The sequence below is a fragment of the Eutrigla gurnardus genome (assembly GCF_963514095.1).
Source record: "Eutrigla gurnardus genome assembly, chromosome: 18".
NCBI classification, from domain to species: Eukaryota; Metazoa; Chordata; class Actinopteri; order Perciformes; family Triglidae; genus Eutrigla; species Eutrigla gurnardus.
Window position 1 is genome coordinate 2,504,225 of NC_139929.1, and position 16,352 is coordinate 2,520,576.

At 42.5% G+C, this 16,352-nt stretch overlaps 3 protein-coding genes across 6 annotated transcripts in view; 2 read left to right on the plus strand and 1 right to left on the minus strand.

Moving 5' to 3' along the window:
- rps6ka3b (ribosomal protein S6 kinase, polypeptide 3b) overlaps window positions 1–4,990 on the plus strand; it is a 33,680-nt gene extending 28,690 nt beyond the window's left edge. For all 3 annotated transcript variants that reach the window (XM_084033857.1, XM_084033858.1, XM_084033859.1), the window contains 6 exons: window positions 35–193; window positions 1,192–1,353; window positions 1,479–1,555; window positions 1,663–1,780; window positions 2,025–2,165; window positions 2,299–4,990. In XM_084033857.1, coding sequence (XP_083889983.1) covers window positions 35–193; window positions 1,192–1,353; window positions 1,479–1,555; window positions 1,663–1,780; window positions 2,025–2,165; window positions 2,299–2,421 — 780 coding nt within the window. In that variant the 3' untranslated portion in view covers window positions 2,422–4,990. The remainder of the gene's footprint in view (window positions 1–34; window positions 194–1,191; window positions 1,354–1,478; window positions 1,556–1,662; window positions 1,781–2,024; window positions 2,166–2,298) is intronic.
- Window positions 4,991–5,382: 392 nt separating this feature from the next.
- On the minus strand, window positions 5,383–8,716 carry LOC311029027 (uncharacterized protein). 2 transcript variants are annotated; one of them, XR_014598834.1, is made up of 3 exons: window positions 8,334–8,716; window positions 6,638–7,806; window positions 5,383–6,445 (listed from the first exon to the last, which is right to left on the minus strand). XR_014598834.1 is itself a non-coding variant. In XM_084033881.1 (2 exons), the coding sequence occupies exons 1-2, from the start codon at window positions 8,352–8,354 to the stop codon at window positions 6,700–6,702; spliced, it is 1,128 nt and encodes a 375-aa protein (XP_083890007.1). In that variant the 5' UTR covers window positions 8,355–8,716; the 3' UTR covers window positions 5,383–6,699. The 2 variants fall into 2 exon arrangements, 1 of the variants encoding a protein (XP_083890007.1); XM_084033881.1 differs by having other exon boundaries at window positions 5,383–7,806.
- A 1,001-nt stretch (window positions 8,717–9,717) lies between these two features.
- On the plus strand, window positions 9,718–15,519 carry eif1axb (eukaryotic translation initiation factor 1A X-linked b). The gene is made up of 7 exons (XM_084033542.1): window positions 9,718–9,872; window positions 11,152–11,235; window positions 12,642–12,745; window positions 12,951–13,001; window positions 13,568–13,649; window positions 13,760–13,851; window positions 14,179–15,519. Exons 1-7 carry the CDS (start codon window positions 9,857–9,859, stop codon window positions 14,182–14,184), a joined length of 435 nt encoding a protein of 144 aa, XP_083889668.1. The 5' UTR covers window positions 9,718–9,856; the 3' UTR covers window positions 14,185–15,519.
- Window positions 15,520–16,352: the final 833 nt, after the last annotated feature.

A 16,352-nucleotide genomic window follows, 5' to 3' on the forward strand; every position in this document is an offset into this window, starting at 1 on the left:
ACTCGCAGTAATTAACCAGGCTTTGTTTGTGCAGGTGTACGACGACGGGCGCTCCGTGTTCCTGGTGACGGAGCTGATGAAAGGAGGCGAGCTGCTCGACAAAATCCTCCGACAGAAGTTCTTCTCAGAGAGAGAAGCCAGCGCCGTCCTGTACACCATCACCAAGACACTGGAGTACCTGCATGTGCAGGGGGTACGTTGGGTGGTTGGTTGGTTGGTTGGTTGTTGGTTGGTTGGTTGTTGGTTGTTTGGTTGGGTGGTTGTTGGTTGGTTGGGTGGTTGTTGGTTGGGTGGTTGAGTGGTTGGTTGGGTGGTTGGTTGGGTGGTTGGTTGGTTGGTTGGTGGTTGATTGGGTGGTTGAGTGGTTGGTTGGGTGGTTGGTTGGTTGGTTGGTTGTTTGGTTGTTTGGTTGTTTGGTTGGGTGGTTGTTGGTTGTTTGGTTGGGTGGTTGTTGGTTGGTTGGTTGTGTGGTTGGTTGTTTGGTTGGGTGGTTGTTGGTTGGGTGGTTGAGTGGTTGGTTGGGTGGTTGGTTGGGTGGTTGGTTGGTTGGTTGGTGGTTGATTGGGTGGTTGAGTGGTTGGTTGGGTGGTTGGTTGTTTGGTTGTTTGGTTGGGTGGTTGGTTGGTTGGTTGGTGGTTGAGTGGTTGGTTGGGTGGTCGGTTGGTTGAGTGGTTGGTTGGGTGGTTGGTTGGGTGGTTGGTTGGTTGGTTGGTGGTTGATTGGGTGGTTGAGTGGTTGGTTGGGTGGTTGGTTGTTTGGTTGTTTGGTTGGGTGGTTGGTTGAGTGGTTGGTTGGGTGGTTGGTTGGTTGGTTGGTGGTTGATTGGGTGGTTGAGTGGTTGGTTGGGTGGTTGGTTGGTTGGTTGTTTGGTTGTTTGGTTGGGTTGTTGGTGGTCGGTTGGTTGAGTGGTTGGTTGGGTGGTTGGTTGGTTGGTTGGTGGTTGATTGGGTGGTTGAGTGGTTGGTTGGGTGGTTGGTTGGTTGGTTGTTTGGTTGTTTGGTTGGGTTGTTGGTGGTTGGTTGTTGGTGGTTGGTTGTTGGGTGGTTGGTTGTGTGTTGGTTGGTTGGTTGTTGGGTGGTTGGTTGGTTGGTTGGTTGTTGAGTGGTTGGGTTGTTGGTGGTTGGTTCTAACTTACTCACATTCTTAATTCCTTATTAACTGATGCACATTTAACACCTGTGTGCGTTGCAGGTGGTCCACAGAGACCTGAAGCCCAGTAACATCCTCTACGTGGACGAGAGCGGGAACGCCGAGTCCATCCGGATCTGCGACTTTGGTTTCGCCAAACAGCTGAGAGCCGAGAACGGGCTGCTCATGACGCCGTGCTACACCGCCAACTTCGTGGCGCCTGAGGTACGCCGCCACCTCGCCGCTTTACCTCACTGTCAGCTCACTGCTTTACCTCACTGTCAGCTCGCCGTTTTTTATACATATATCCATATATATTAGACACAGTTTGTTTGTCGTGTGCCGGTCAGGTGTTGAAGAAGCAGGGCTACGACGCCGCCTGTGACATCTGGAGCCTCGGCGTCCTGCTCTACACGATGCTAACGGGGTAAACACATTTGACCCGAGACACCCGAGAACAAAACAAGTTCCAATAATCTCTCTGTTGTCTGAATATGAATCCGTTTCCCATCCTTCTGTTTCCGTCATCTCCAGTTTCACGCCCTTCGCCAACGGCCCGGAGGACACGCCGGAGGAGATCCTGGCTCGCATCGGCAGCGGGAAGTTCTCCCTCTCTGGAGGATACTGGAACTCTGTGTCTGCTGAGGCCAAGGTGAGCCGGCGTCCAGGCTGCCTCCTCCTTATCGGGATTATCACATTATTCATGTTCAGGGTTCTTCTTTGTCTGGGTAAAAAGACGTAGTTTGATATTATTGGTCGGTAACAGCTGATGTCATCGTATTTAGATTCACAGGAAGAAAAGATGATTGGATTTCTGATTGTCTGTTGATTCACTACCTGAGCTCACGTGTGACCTCTGACCCCCCCCCCCCCCCACTCTCTCTCTCCCTCATCAGGACCTGGTGTCCAAGATGCTGCACGTGGACCCTCACCGGCGGCTGACGGCAGGTCAGGTCCTCCGGCACCCTTGGGTGACGCACCGAGACCAGCTGCCCAAATACACCCTCAACAGGCAGGACGCGCCGCACCTGGTCAAGGTGACCCCAACACACACGTCAGATTCAAGTCTTCATTGAAGTAGTGAAGAAGCATTGTTGTGAAGGTGATCCTGATCGTGTGTGTGTGTGTGTGTGTGTGTGTGTGTGTGTGTGTGTGTGTGTGTCCGTCCAGGGTGCGATGGCGGCCACCTACTCGGCCCTCAACAGGAGCGTCCCCCCGGTCCTGGAGCCGGTGGGCTGTTCCACTCTGGCCCAGCGGAGGGGGATGAAGAAGATCACCTCCACCGCTCTGTGACCTTTGACCTCCCCCCTCAACTCTGACCTCTGGTCCGGACGGACCACCCATGGAACCAGGAACCCGCTATAGCGCCAAATAGGAACACAGAGACCACCAACCCCCCCCCCCCCCACCCCCCCTCCTCTGTCCTGCACCTTAACGGACTCCTCTGATTGGCTGGTCATCTCTCAGCTTCAGCGTCACTGATCGACAGCCGGACTGAGCCGTGACGACGACCTCGTTCCTTGGTCCTTTTTTGCTTCGGACAATCAGCGCCGCCTCGTCGTCCCGGAGACGGAGCGGCGCGTCGGGACGATAAAAAGTACTGTATTTATTTACTTCGGGGAATCATAGGACGGTTAATCTAACGTATGCATTTAAAGAGCTCGGATCACTGTTGTTCTGCTGTCGTCGTGGTTCTGCGTAGCTGTAGATCCCGTATTTAAACCTCAAGTAGCCTCTGAGATCACGGCGTCTGCAGAAACGGACACCAGGCTGCAGAACGGGAACCATCGAGAACAGGAAGTCAGATTTAAGTTTTTGGGATGAGGAAAGCTCGATCACGCAGAGAGACTTCCTGTTAATCCGGTATTTTGATCGTTCACGTACAAAAACACAAATCTAATTGGTTCCTCTCAGCCTGCAGGTTACTTCCTTCTTCCAACAATAAATACATATTTTACGTTAACTTGAAGGATGAGACTGAAAATATTCACGGGATTCGAAAAATACAGTAATCAAGTACTTAGTTCTCAGTGGAGAAAACTCCAAATATAAAAACCAAACCAAAAGAGATTCTGCCTTCATACTGTTTTATTTTATTTTTTTATATTCTTTTAAAGCTGCACAAGGCAAGTTTGCATTCTTTGTGGCGCCCTCTGGTGGCAGCAAGAGGGGTTTGATCAAATTGTAAGCTTATGTTATTATTATTTTACTCTCTAATCCGGCACTTTGCAGTACTTTGTATTCTCATCAGTGAGCCGGAAACTACTTCATGCAAACGCGAGGTTAGAGGAAGTTCTCAGATCAGTTATTTCAAAGTAAAAGTAGAAAAAGTACTAGAGAAAGTCCCGTTTTCAGAATCTTTATCCATTAAAAGTACATTTAAAGTACAAAAAGTACTTATTATGCAGATTTGCTCCACCCTGTATCGGATTATAATTATTATAAATACACACATGTAAGAAGCAGAAAGTGGAAAATGCTCAAGTAATGTACAAGTACTTCAAATTGTACTTGGGTTACTTTCCACCTCTGAGAATCTGAAGCATCTTTCAGGCTGATCAAACAATTACTGTATTATTTCTGTGCAGCTTTAAGACGTAAAATTTCAACGACATTTTAAACCCTCGAGGCTACGAAGGCGGCTTCCTTCACTCACGGACACATTTTTGCACAACCAACAACACGAGACAACATTTCTTGGAGGGTTTCCCTTGTTTTATTTTGACGGGGCCGATGGATATTAAAGAGGCGACTTCCTGCTTCCCGGCGTGAGAAGACTTGAACCCCGGATGCGACCTTCTGCAGCCGAAAACTGTAAATATATAAACATGTACGAGCAACTCAGGTTTCTATGAATCAAGTCGATGCATTTTTTCTTTTTTTTTTTATACGTGCACATAAAAGTAAAAGAATAAGCACACGGGTGTGAGGAGGCGAGCGGGAGGCGTTTATCTGACGCAGCAGAGGAGTTAAAAAGTAAAACATCCCAGCTGTGACTCTGAAATGTATTCACCAAAACATTAAAGGGTTAGTTCACCACGTATCCTCCAAATCCAGACTAAGCATCCAGACTTTTTAGCTGCTACTGTGCTCCTAAGACTGGATACTACATCCCCCATAATGCAACAGCGTCTTTCATTCGTTTCCCTCTTATTGCTTCATGTCTTCCAAACTTCCACTCTTTGACGTGGATTGTGAAACTCTTTAAATCCTCATTTCTGTCTGCAACACGATAAGTCTGGTCGTGTTTTATACGTTTATTGAGTTTATTATTGTACAAAAAATGACTTTCTGTAAAAGAAAATAACTACTGAAATAATCTGTTGACGCAAGAAATGTTTCAAATCCAAAAAGACATTTCATCAACAACAAACTTTGTTCCTCCTGGGAAGAAAGAAAAGTGAAAAGTATTGACCCGTCACATACATGAGGTGAACTGGCCCTTTAAATTACAACACACAATCAGGTGGGTGTGTGTTGTAATCCCTTCAGGCTGCGCCGCTCGGCTCCTCTCGTCTGTTTCTACTGAGACTGAAGACAATCAGCGAGCACGAACGACAAACTCTCTCCTGCTTCCGTCCAATTAAAAGGGAATCAACTTTTACCGCTCTGAGATTTTTTTCTTTTGTTTTATATAAATATATATAATATGAAATATATAAATGTTGTTTGCCGCTCTGGGATAAAAGGAATGTAAATGTTTTTTCTTGTAATTATGATGTGGGGAATAGCTTTCTCCTCCTGCTCCTCCTCCTCCTCTCGGCTCCTGTCAGCGTCCTGCCCTGCTGCTACGCCAGCTCTCTGTTTTGTACCTGCAGAGTTGGACTTTCTATTAAAAAGTAATAAAAAAGGATAATCAGCCGATGACGCACGCCGACTCTCATTCAACACATTTAAGGGTTTAAGGTCTTATTCTTACTAACCTCCAGCTGCTTGTTTGAATTAAGTGTTAATTGTTTGTTGCACAAAACTTCAAATTAATCTGAAGTCCTTCCCGTGGACTGGATTCTGGACCGGGGGTCCAGAGCCGGGGGTCCAGAGCCGGGGTTTGAACCCAGTCCAGGACCTGCAGAGGAGGACGTCACCAGATCCAGGTGTGCTGAGCTTTCAGACCGGAGGTTTCCCTGTCATGTTAATTTAAACTGAAACAGTTCATTTCAAGAAAGTCAAATGTATTTATATATTTAAAAATGCGACCATTTGAAAATCATCCATTCCAAACATCGTGACTTTATATTAAGAGCATGATTTATTGATTATTACACCTAAAGTGGATAAAATAACACGATACTGAACAAACATCAGTGGTATTTTCCTTTTTAATGAGCAAAGAATAAAAATCATGACGTTGCAAAATTAAATCACTACAGCAAAGAATAAAAAAAAAAAACACACAATACAAAGACGCTTTAAAAAAACAACCTGTAAAAGGTTAATAAAACCTTTTTTAGTTCATCTCAGTGTTTCTGCACCAAACTTGGCTGATATTTTAGTGTTATAACCTTTTTAATACTTGTTTTATCTGCTTAAAGTACAATATTTCTTAGTTTTTTGTCTAATCTTTGGGAAATAATGGATACATTCACCTCCTGAAAATCCTTAAAACTCAAAAAAATCTGAGAAGGAAAAAATCACTTTGCGGTAAGATTTTAATAAAAATGTAATTAACTTGAGCCCCAAATATTCACCGTTTAGTTTCACGAGGAAAACTGGAATTAAATAATTTTCACTGTTAATCTTTTGTTTCTTTGTTTTAAAAAAAATTTCAAATTAAATGCCACTTGAATCCTAAGTGATCTCCAAACTTTGGGTATTTTTTTTTACTTCATAAACTTAAATTATCTTTTAAACATTATTATTATTAAAAATATTGTAGACGTTTTAAAATGAAATTTAAAATGACAGGTTGTCAAAATTCAAGTGAAGACCATGTGATGCAATCAAAAGCTCCAGAACAGTTTCAACAATCTCAAGAAGGAAAAGATGGGAATTTAGAGTTTCTGTAAAAGAAAAATGCACTAATCATCTTTTTCCTTTTAGTGTTTCTGTGCATGCAGGCTGTTTAAAGGACGTCAGAATTTATCTTTTTGAATTATTTCTGATCATAAAATCATTTTTTAAAGTGATTTTTAAAAAGCTTCCTACATCAGAGAACAGATTAAAACATTTTTTGTCTGCAGACAGGAAATATTTTTCAGAATAAAAGCAGCTGCTGCCTGTAAACTCTCCTACTGTCGCTGTTATATCTGGTGAATAACACTATTTACACAGACATGCACCGGGTCTGATTTATATTCCATTATGAATCGGGGGATCACTGGCAACCACTTTTGGGGGGTGGGTTACTGTTTCCTCTATGTGAGACACTGATGATGATGATGATGATGACGGTAGAAGAATCCACCAAAACTGCAAGTTACAACAACTTGAGGCAAAGTTTGAAATGTAAAAAAAGAATCTCGTGTGTCCAGCGTTGAGTTCGGATCAGTCAGCGATGTGAACGTCAGACGGAAAGGAAGGAGGTCGCTGAGCTCTTTAGTCTGAAAACTCGGGATAGAAACGAGAAGCGAGTCAGGCGTCCGAGTCGTCCGTGGCGGAGTTGTCGGCGTTGTCGGCGACTCGGGACGTCTGCAGGAGGTTTCCAGCCGCCGACTCCTGCAGCTGCTGCGTCATCTTCATCTTCTTGTTGTGGTTCCTGATGTGAACGCTCAGCCCTCTCTCGGTCATCTCGTAGATCTGACACCGGGCGCAGTAGTACGGCGACACGCCGACGTGCCTGAACTGATCGGCGATGTACGACGTCAGCGACGAGAAGCCTTTGTTGCAGATGTCGCAGCGGGGGATGACCCGCGGGTGCTCCTGCTCCAGGTGCTTCCTCAGACCCAGCTTGGACCCTCTGTAGCCCGTCGTCGTCTCTGCCGCCGCCGAGCAGAGCAGGCAGGTGAACACGGCGTCCTGGTTGGCGTGGCGTTTGGTGTGGGTGTCCAATTCGATCTGCGTGCGCACCGACTGCTTGCATGTTGTGCAGAAGAACGTCTTGTTGCCCTCCAGGAGGTGCATGTGTTTCAGGTGCACGGCCAGACCGGAGGCTCTCTTGAAGAAGCGTCCGGGCGGCGGGCACAGCGTGCACATCAGCTGTCCGCCGCCCGAGTTCATCGCCATGACGTCACTGTAGTCCTCCCCGAGTGCCAGCACGCACTTATTGCTCACGAGCTGCTCCTTCTTCGCCTCCTCTTCTGCCACCAGCTTCCTCTTCTGCTGCCTCGGCCTCTGTCGGGATGGTTTGGACATCACGGGCGGAGGCGCCTCGGCGTTCTCCGTCACCGCGGGATCCTTGAGCGTCGGCTTTTTGGCCGGGAGCGACCGGTCCACCGACATGGTGAACTGGTAGCTCTCTCCCTCCTCTTCGGGGTTCGAGTACTCGATGACGTACACGCCGTCGTCCTCCTCCTCTCCGACGACCTCGTCCTCCACCGGCAGCGAGTACTCCACCTCGTAGCACTCGCCAACGGCACTGCCTTTCGCCTTCCCCCCGACATGAGACTGTTCCCCCGCGATGTGGGTGTCGTCTATCCTCACCACCGTGATCTGGTCCATCCCGCCGGCGCCTTCCCAGCCTCCGTTTCCTGACACGACCGGGGACGACGCCACCTTTCCTGCAGCTCCGACTCCCAACGCCTAAAAAACACAAACCGATGTCATTCCAAGGTGCAAGAACAGATGATGAAAATAGTTGATTATATTTCTGTGGATCTGTTAATGGAATTAGTTTTCCTTTCATTTGTGGTCCTTCTGTAAAAAGCTGTCTCCAAACATCATGTTGGTTGTTTAGAGGACAATAACATCTCATTTAATGTGATGAACAAGTGACATAATAAGTAGACTGAATACTGACCATTGGATTGATACAAATATCTAGCTAGTTTACCACAGCTGGAAGGTGCTGGAAAAGCATGGAAATGCACCTGGAAATGCTTGAAAAGTGCTTGAATTTGACTTTGAATACAGTACAGTATTTGCAGGAAAATATAGTTATTTTTGCATTTATTCATTCAGAACAATATTGATAAAATAATAATGAATGATGCGTTCACGTGTTCGTTGCTCAGCTCGTAAAGGTGGAGCTCATTTTAATGACTTAGCTTCCTCTGTAATAACACACCAGAATGTATTAGTTATATTTATGTAATAACATGTGTACTCACCGCGCTGCCGAAGTCAGCCATCACCTAGCTAGAAACAAAACTGCTAGCTAGCTAACTAGCTTAGCAACACGGTAGCTCAGCGTGACTACTAAGTTTTCCGCCGAAAATATAAATATTATTTAACTTTATACCAATTGGCTATTTCTGTGTGGAAATGGAGAGTTGAAACCCACAAACAAACGTTCCGAAGAAGAAGATCATCGAGTTATACACGCCGCAGAAAGGTTCTGGACCAGCAGCTCGGCTAACCCCTAAAAAAAGGTATATTTTTCTATTTTGGGGACGGAAAAAAAGAAACATCAACAGCGTATCGCAGCGACTTCCGCCCCCTGGTGGCTCGGATGAATATAGCGCTGGACTCACTGGGATATAAATGCTGTAATATTACTGTTTAACTTGTTTTTGTATTCTGTTTTTATTTTGTATTACTCTGTAACACCTTGAGATAAAGTGCATTACAAGTCAAATGTATTATTATTATTATTACTGTAAATTATTTCTATTTCCACGCGAGGACATTTTCGAGGCACACAATGTGCTTTTTACTCCACAACACATTTATTTAATTGCTTAGTTAATAGATACTTTCCAGATTTAAATTATTAATACAAATCAACTAATAAATCATATTGTATTATTATATATTACTTTTACTTGTAAGAGAGTATTTTTACATAGTGATTTTATTAAAGTAAAATGTTGTTGAACCCATGATGTCTGTACATGAGACATATTTTCAATAAAATGTAAAACATTTTAAATGTTTTTTATTTATTGAACGTACCACAAACATACAAAAGTGTGTAGAGGAAAAAACAAGCAAGACAATTTAACACTGCAATCCTTCAGAAGAAAAAAAAAATAAAGAAAACAAAAAAGAAAAGGGGGGATTCATACAAAGTAAACATGGTAAAAAATAGACATTTTCCAATCATCTATGCAAGACCATTACGATACAAAAGGGAAAAGGAGACAAGACTATGAAATAAAGTAGTACATTTCAAAACAGTAAGAAACGAGATATATATTGCCATAAATCTTTCTCGCGATTTTGCTATAAAGTGATGTAAAAAAAGCATTTAAAATAATAAAGGAGGGCTTACTGTTTCTCCATTTGCTACTGTGAATATCAAATGTTATTGCATTATCTCAGGTTAACTAAATTGTTTGGACAGATATATTTTGTTTTGCTTTGTATTTTATTTCATTTGTTTATTTTGTTTTAAGGTTTGTTTTAAGGTTATGTGATCCACACTAATACATTACCGCCACCAACTGGTATGGACCAGTTGGTGGCGGTAATGTACCAAACAGTTGTTTGCCACCCGCCAATAAACTAGAAAGAAAGAAAGAATGAACGTCTTGGCGGGCGCATGCGCAAACCGGCGGAGCCAATAGCGGTGACTAGCTAGTTTCTTGTAGCCGTTCAGTCAATTTTCGATCTGACTGTTGTACACCGTTATTGTTTGACCGTCAGTTGTTTCTACCGAGCGAGGATTATCGTGACCGAGGCGTGAAAGAATATGCCCAAGAATAAAGGTAAGGACGTAGAAAAGAGCCGTGTTTTTATTGTTGTTAATTGCCTTGTCGAGCCCCGCCGTGAAGACGCACGCAGTGAAAACGTGACACCGGCCAGCTAACGCTAACTTAGCTACTTTTAGTTTTTTTCTTTTTTTTAATTATCTTCTTATTTACGCGAATTAAGAGACATTTACTCTGCCGTCAGATACGTTTGTGTGTTAGCCGTTCACTTAACGTGAATTCGGCTGTGGTGATGATACAGTTTAGACTAGATAAAAGTTATTACACGAAAATAAAAAAATACCTCCTAGCGAGCTAATGGCTAACACACTTGGCAGTATTAATGCCGTTGCTAGCTGACACAGCCAACCTAGCTAGTTAGCTGGATAAACCCCACCCCGGTGTGTGGCCCGTGACATATGCCACTAATATTTCACCCGAGTTAACCCCCCTTGGTAAAGCCAGCTTACATTGAACATGGTCATTAATAAATATTAAAATACAATTTGAATGTATTGTCTCTAGAATATCCGTGAGATTAGCGATCTAGCATGTAGCTCAAACGATAGCATCCGTGCTCTTCACGTAGCATCTTCCATAGTGTTCCCAGTCAGAGTATTCAGATTTAAGTATTTAATATTTAAGTATAATCAGAAGAATGTACTAAAGGTATGAAACAAATGTATTATCACTATTATATTATGTTAATAATTGGATACATTGCGAACATGGAGTGGGTAACAATAGGTTCTCTAATGTTGACAAGAAATATTATTTGTAGTTTAACACTTAAGTCACATTATTTTGGATAAACTGACTTAGTAAAATAATTATGGAGACAAAAACAGATGATTATAATTCTTAAAACTACACGTTAAAAGTAACTAATATGCAGTGGTGGGAAGTAGTAATACCACACTTTAAACATAGCAATTAATCTGCTGGGTTTTTCTCCATTAATCAATTGATGTTTGGTTTAGTATCCAGTTTATAACAGAAGATCATCTTTCTAAGCTCCTCGTATTTTGTGTGTAGATCATATTTTTTTGAGATTTTTCAGATTAATGGAGGAGTAAAAGGAGTAGAAAGTGGCCTGAAAAAGATGAGCAAAGTACAAGTCACTCCAATTTTGTACTTAATTACAGTACTTGAGTTAATGTCCTTATTAACATTCCACTTCTGCAGGCAATAGGATTTAATTATAAGTCATGTTAATAACTATTTACTTGCAGATGATCTGTAAACAATCACAATTGAATTTAATTGATATCTTCCTGTCTCTGTCTGCGTTTTATAGGTAAAGGAGGAAAGAATCGGCGACGTGGAAAGAACGAGAATGAGTCCGAGAAGAGAGAGTTGGTGTTCAAAGAGGACGGACAGGGTGAGTCCTGGTTCTGGTACAGTTCTCAGCTGATCCGGGGGGTCCAGGAGAGAAAGGGGGTGTGAACTAAACATCTGTCTGTTTGCTCGAGGTTGCACGGTTTGGTTATACTTGAAAGGAGACAAACATTCGAGCTGAGACACTCAGTCAATCAACACTTGAGTATTCATTAATCAATTATTTTATCTTCAGTGTGTAGCATTAAATATGAGCCACAATGTGCAACCTCAGTTATCTACCATAAAGTAGCACTGGGCGATAATCTAAGATATTACAATGCACACTAGCGCCCAGGCCAACCATAAAATCTGCACGACGTTGCATTTGGAGAAATAATACTGCTGCAGATGTTGTTACCGAGAACCTCACTAGACGGTTCTATCAGTCTGCAGTCAGATTTATCAGGATCCTCGACTGCAGTGCTCGACGCTGCCAAAACCCCTGTTCACATGGCAGCGGGCTCCATGCGTGGAGGAGGAGGCTCGGCAGGTGTGAAGAACATCTTCAGGTCATGCAGACGAGATGCAGAATAAGATAATCCTAGTTATAACTGCTGCAGCTTCTTAGAATATTTCTATATTTTTATCTATCAGACTAGAAGCGAAAAAAGAAAAGAAAAAAGCATCTGCATACTCGAATCTGTCCAAAAAAAATTGAAAAAAAAAGTTGTCTCAATTTGTGTACATGACATTTAACTGTGTTTTAATGGAAATTCAACATCATTGACGTTATTTGAGAAGAAACCTGAGGCCATGTTTAGTATTTTTCATTTTGTCAACAAAATTGGGCTTTTTCAGTGATCTAGGTTTGTGGAAGACTAACTTGTACATATTTTATTTTCTAGTCTTTTTACAATGTTCAAGAAAAATGTACAAGATAATAAATAAGCAACAACCCGAAATCTTTTACATTAATTCTGCTTAGCTGCTGTCCAAAACAGCTCGGCTGCTTCACCAAAGCCTTTTAATAGTAGGTGAGCCTTGGTCATGTGAAGACATACATTTTTTCGTTCTACAACCACGATTGTGCCGTTTCCACGTGTTTTATCCTCCTCCTCTTTGTTTACTGGCCTTGTTTTTACATCTACAACAGTAGAACCTTCCTATTCAGACTCTGTTTGACTTCATCCTGCATTTTCTACCAAATTATATTCCCAGACTTCCAGAGAAGACGATGTAGCTTTGACCTCATTGTACTAATGAAGTTTTAAAGTTATATTTAATTCTAATTGGTTAGAGAAGATAAGTGCTGCACCGTCCTCATTCATGCATCACCTCTGCTGTGTGATGTAACTGTTGGTTTTAAGTGACGCAGGAATCCTCGTTAACTATATATTTTATAGTTGGTTGATGACGTCTGACTCGTTGTCCTGGATTAACCCTCGTCTGCTCTCCCGTGTCCTCCAGAATACGCTCAGGTGATTAAAATGCTGGGGAATGGACGTCTGGAGGCCATGTGCTTCGATGGAACCAAGCGGCTTTGCCACATCAGAGGAAAACTCCGGAAAAAGGTAGGAATGTCCTCATGCACCCCCCCTCCCCCCACTGACCAGCACACACAGGAAACCTGACGTAATGCTGAGCCAGCATGTTCTGAATGGTCAGTCAGCCGCCGTTAATGTGGCTCAATTGACCGTGTGTGTGTGTGTCACAAAGTGCAGTGTGTCGCTGTATGACACTGATAACCTGGACTATCTGTGTTTTGTTTCCCTGTAGGTTTGGATCAACACGTCAGACATCATCCTGGTGGGGCTGAGAGATTACCAGGTGTGTGTCTATATGTGTGTGTGTGATTGGTGACGCTGTGCTGACCTCGCTGTGAGGTCACAGCTCCTCCAGATATACATCAGCAGCGACATTTCCCTTTTTAAAACGTTTATTATATTGTTCTGTGAGGTAAAATTACCGTTAACCTTAAACTTTGAATGATTCAAAATATCGTTTACTCTTCTTGGTACAAAGTACGGAAACTAAGAAGATCGTCTACATCACAGTATAAAATTCAATTATTTCCTTATGAAATAATACATTAAAACAATATTAAGTCTAATCACCATTGGTGACCGTTCTATAAATCAGTATTTTCCATTAAATGTTTGTTGAAAAAGCTTTTTGTTAAGAAAAAACAGCTATAAAAAACACAAGTTAGTATCATAGGTTAAACGTACATTGTTCATTATTATGGCATTAGGATTATTATTTCATCCATAACTGTATATTTATTTGGACCCCAGTCTTCCACCCGTGTGATCAGGTTTTGGTATCTTCCGTTGACCCAACATGCTCGGTAATTTATAAATTGTCAAACATTTCAACCTAAACTTCTGTTTCAGGACAACAAAGCTGACGTCATCCTCAAGTACAACGCAGACGAGGCTCGTAGTTTGAAGGCGTACGGCGAGCTGCCGGAGCACGGTGAGTCTCAGCAACTCTGGAAAAAACTCAAAACTTTCACCCTCAAGATGCATCATTCACGAACACGTTGTTTTAGCATTTCCTCTCTAACGCCTTCCTCCTCCTCGCAGCCAAAATCAACGAGACAGACACCTTCGGGCCTGGAGACGACGACGAGATCCAGTTTGATGACATTGGCGACGATGATGAGGACATTGATGATGTAAGCTCCTCATTTTATAGTCTATGCTCAATAATCAGGGTTGGTACGGGTGCTGGAAGTCCTTGAGATTTTAGTGTGACTTTTGATGATGAACAGATGATGCAAAAAGTTGATTATTTTTAAGCTGTAGATGTTTTGAATGTTGAATTATGTTTTGATATCTTAGTCAATATCGCAATCAATCGTGTTCATTTAAATGCCGTAAGGCAAAATTGTGATATTTCGATTTAATTGCACATTTTGAAGTTGTTTAAAAACTGCAAGAGTTGAGGCCGGGGACGAACGACAACGAGCTGCAATGACCCTCCTCTTTCTCTCTCTTTCCAGATCTAAAGACCTGCTACTGGAGGGGGAAGGTGGGATTTTAATAGAGATGCTCGGATTGGAATATTTTGAGCCGATATCGCCACACCGATGAGGATTATTTTCACTGAGATCAGCCTACGCCAATCCTATACAGTTTAATACAATTATTCCAATTTATTAACATCAGTAGACGTCTTTGTTGTTTTTGAGAACTTCAGGTGCATTTCCAGTAAAAAAAAAAAAAAAAAAAACCGACACCAGTACTTTGAGTTTATTGTTGACAGGGATGAAAATGAGATGCTGCTTTTAGTTCTTCTGTTTGAGTTATCACTCGTAGCCACCAGAGGGCGTCGCAGCAGGCCGTCCGGGGGAATCGAGCGATGACGCAGGCAGTTTGCTCTCCCTGCCTTCGAGCAGTTGGATTGGTTAAAGATTAGGCTGATCACCAGCATCATATTTAGGGTGAATGTCTCGATGCATTGCCAAGATTTTCAGCTTCAAGCGTGAACAAAATAATGGCAAATGACATCTAATTCACGGAGGTTTTGTTTTCTTACGTTTTACAGGAGGCTTACTCCGGTACATGACTGCAGAATATCTCTCCCCAAATGCCGCCATCTTTTTAATGATGTATTTATATTGATTTCACACCGTGTGGAATTCAGCAGCACGTACAGAATCTCTTGGGTTTGTCAATAAAAAGATGAACCGTTTTGTGTTTTTCCTCTGGGCAGTCTATATCGTAGCCGATGGGTTTTTAGACGGTTTGAAAGCTGTTTATTAATGGCGGGAGAAAGATCATAACACTTCTTTTGGTCATCGTCGTATTCCATTTTAACTCATTTGCCTGGTTTGTGGATTGAACCGTGACGGCTCCCCTGAAATTTAAAAGAAGAATGGGAAAAAATGTATTTTTCTATCGTTTCCCTTATTTGTTTTCAGTGTTTTGTGTTTCCGTGTTCTGTCGTGAACTCTTCGCTGCTCGCGCTGTGGCTTCAATGCACGACGCGGTCTCTAGACCAGCGGTTCCCAGACCGTAACGCCATATACACACACACACACACCGGTAAAACCTCAAATCTGTATTGTCACTCTTACATGTTCTCTGAACCTCTAGAAAATCAAATAACAGTAATATACAGTAGTTTATTTCCTTCTTCTCCCCTCCCTCCCCCTCTGGAAACTGCCCCATGTTCCCTGAAGGGGGGGGGCAGCACCTCCTGTTTTGGGAACCACTGCTCTAGACCACATGGGGCCTCTCGCTGTTGTTGCTGTCGTCACTCTGAATTAATTGAAGATTAAAAAAAGAAAAATGTACTATGATGTGTGAAGGCTGGGTTTCCAATAAAGATCTTAACTCCACGCTGACCTGGAGGGTGATTTGTGGAGCGCTGCACGCACTTCCTGTGCCGGTCTGAAGGGGGCGAGATTGGGCTGGATCTGGATGAGGGTTTCTGATGAAGCAGTCTCACGCCCTTCAGAGCTCAAAGCAAAGAACATCCAGGGCACAACATGTCTGCCCCGATACTGTTTCTATATATATATTTATATATAAGAAGGTCCTATTACAGCTCTTAGAAAAAAATATCATTAATAATTAATAATTATTTTCTATGTTCGAGGTATTCTGGCTTTAGATTCCGGTTGAACATAGTAAACATTAAGGTGTCACCTGCAAACGTCCCCACTTGATTATTTACATTAAGACAACTTTTTTCATATTCATATTGGCAGTTTTCATGTGCAAATTAGGTATTGTCTTATTATTGGCAAACCTATCCAGAACAAAAATCTGAACCTAATTATATATAATCAGATTAAGTTATTTTGGTTAAAAAATTGCTTTCCCTCCAACAACTGCAATCAAATGTTGCTTAAACACTAATGCATGAGTAATAATAATATAATATCATACTATATAATAAGATTAATAATATTGTTTTTTTTTCTGTATTGGTACTGTATGTGTGTGTGTGGTGACATATATTGCACGTCATAGGCAGCCTGCCTCAGTTTTTTACGAGTATGACGTAACTGCCTCTGGGGAGCTGCTTGTGCCTGGCACGTGCACTCCATCACGAGTGGCGGGAAATCAAGGCACGTGAGTATGGATGAGATGGACTATAAACATTTAATACAAATGTTTAAAACACATTTTTTCCCCCCAAAAGATTTGGGACAAACGATTCTCTGTC

Bases quoted from the DNA above. Each gene is read 5' to 3' on its own strand.
- LOC311029027 (XM_084033881.1), bottom strand. From the start codon at position 8,354: ATGGCTGACTTCGGCAGCGCG. The intron at 7,807-8,333 runs GTGAGTACACAT...TGTGTTTTTTAG, and splicing joins TGGCTGACTTCGGCAGCGCG to GCGTTGGGAGTCGGAGCTGC.
- eif1axb (XM_084033542.1), top strand. The intron at 11,236-12,641 runs GTGAGTCCTGGT...CGTGTCCTCCAG, and splicing joins GTTCAAAGAGGACGGACAGG to AATACGCTCAGGTGATTAAA. The intron at 13,002-13,567 runs GTGTGTGTCTAT...CTTCTGTTTCAG, and splicing joins TGGGGCTGAGAGATTACCAG to GACAACAAAGCTGACGTCAT.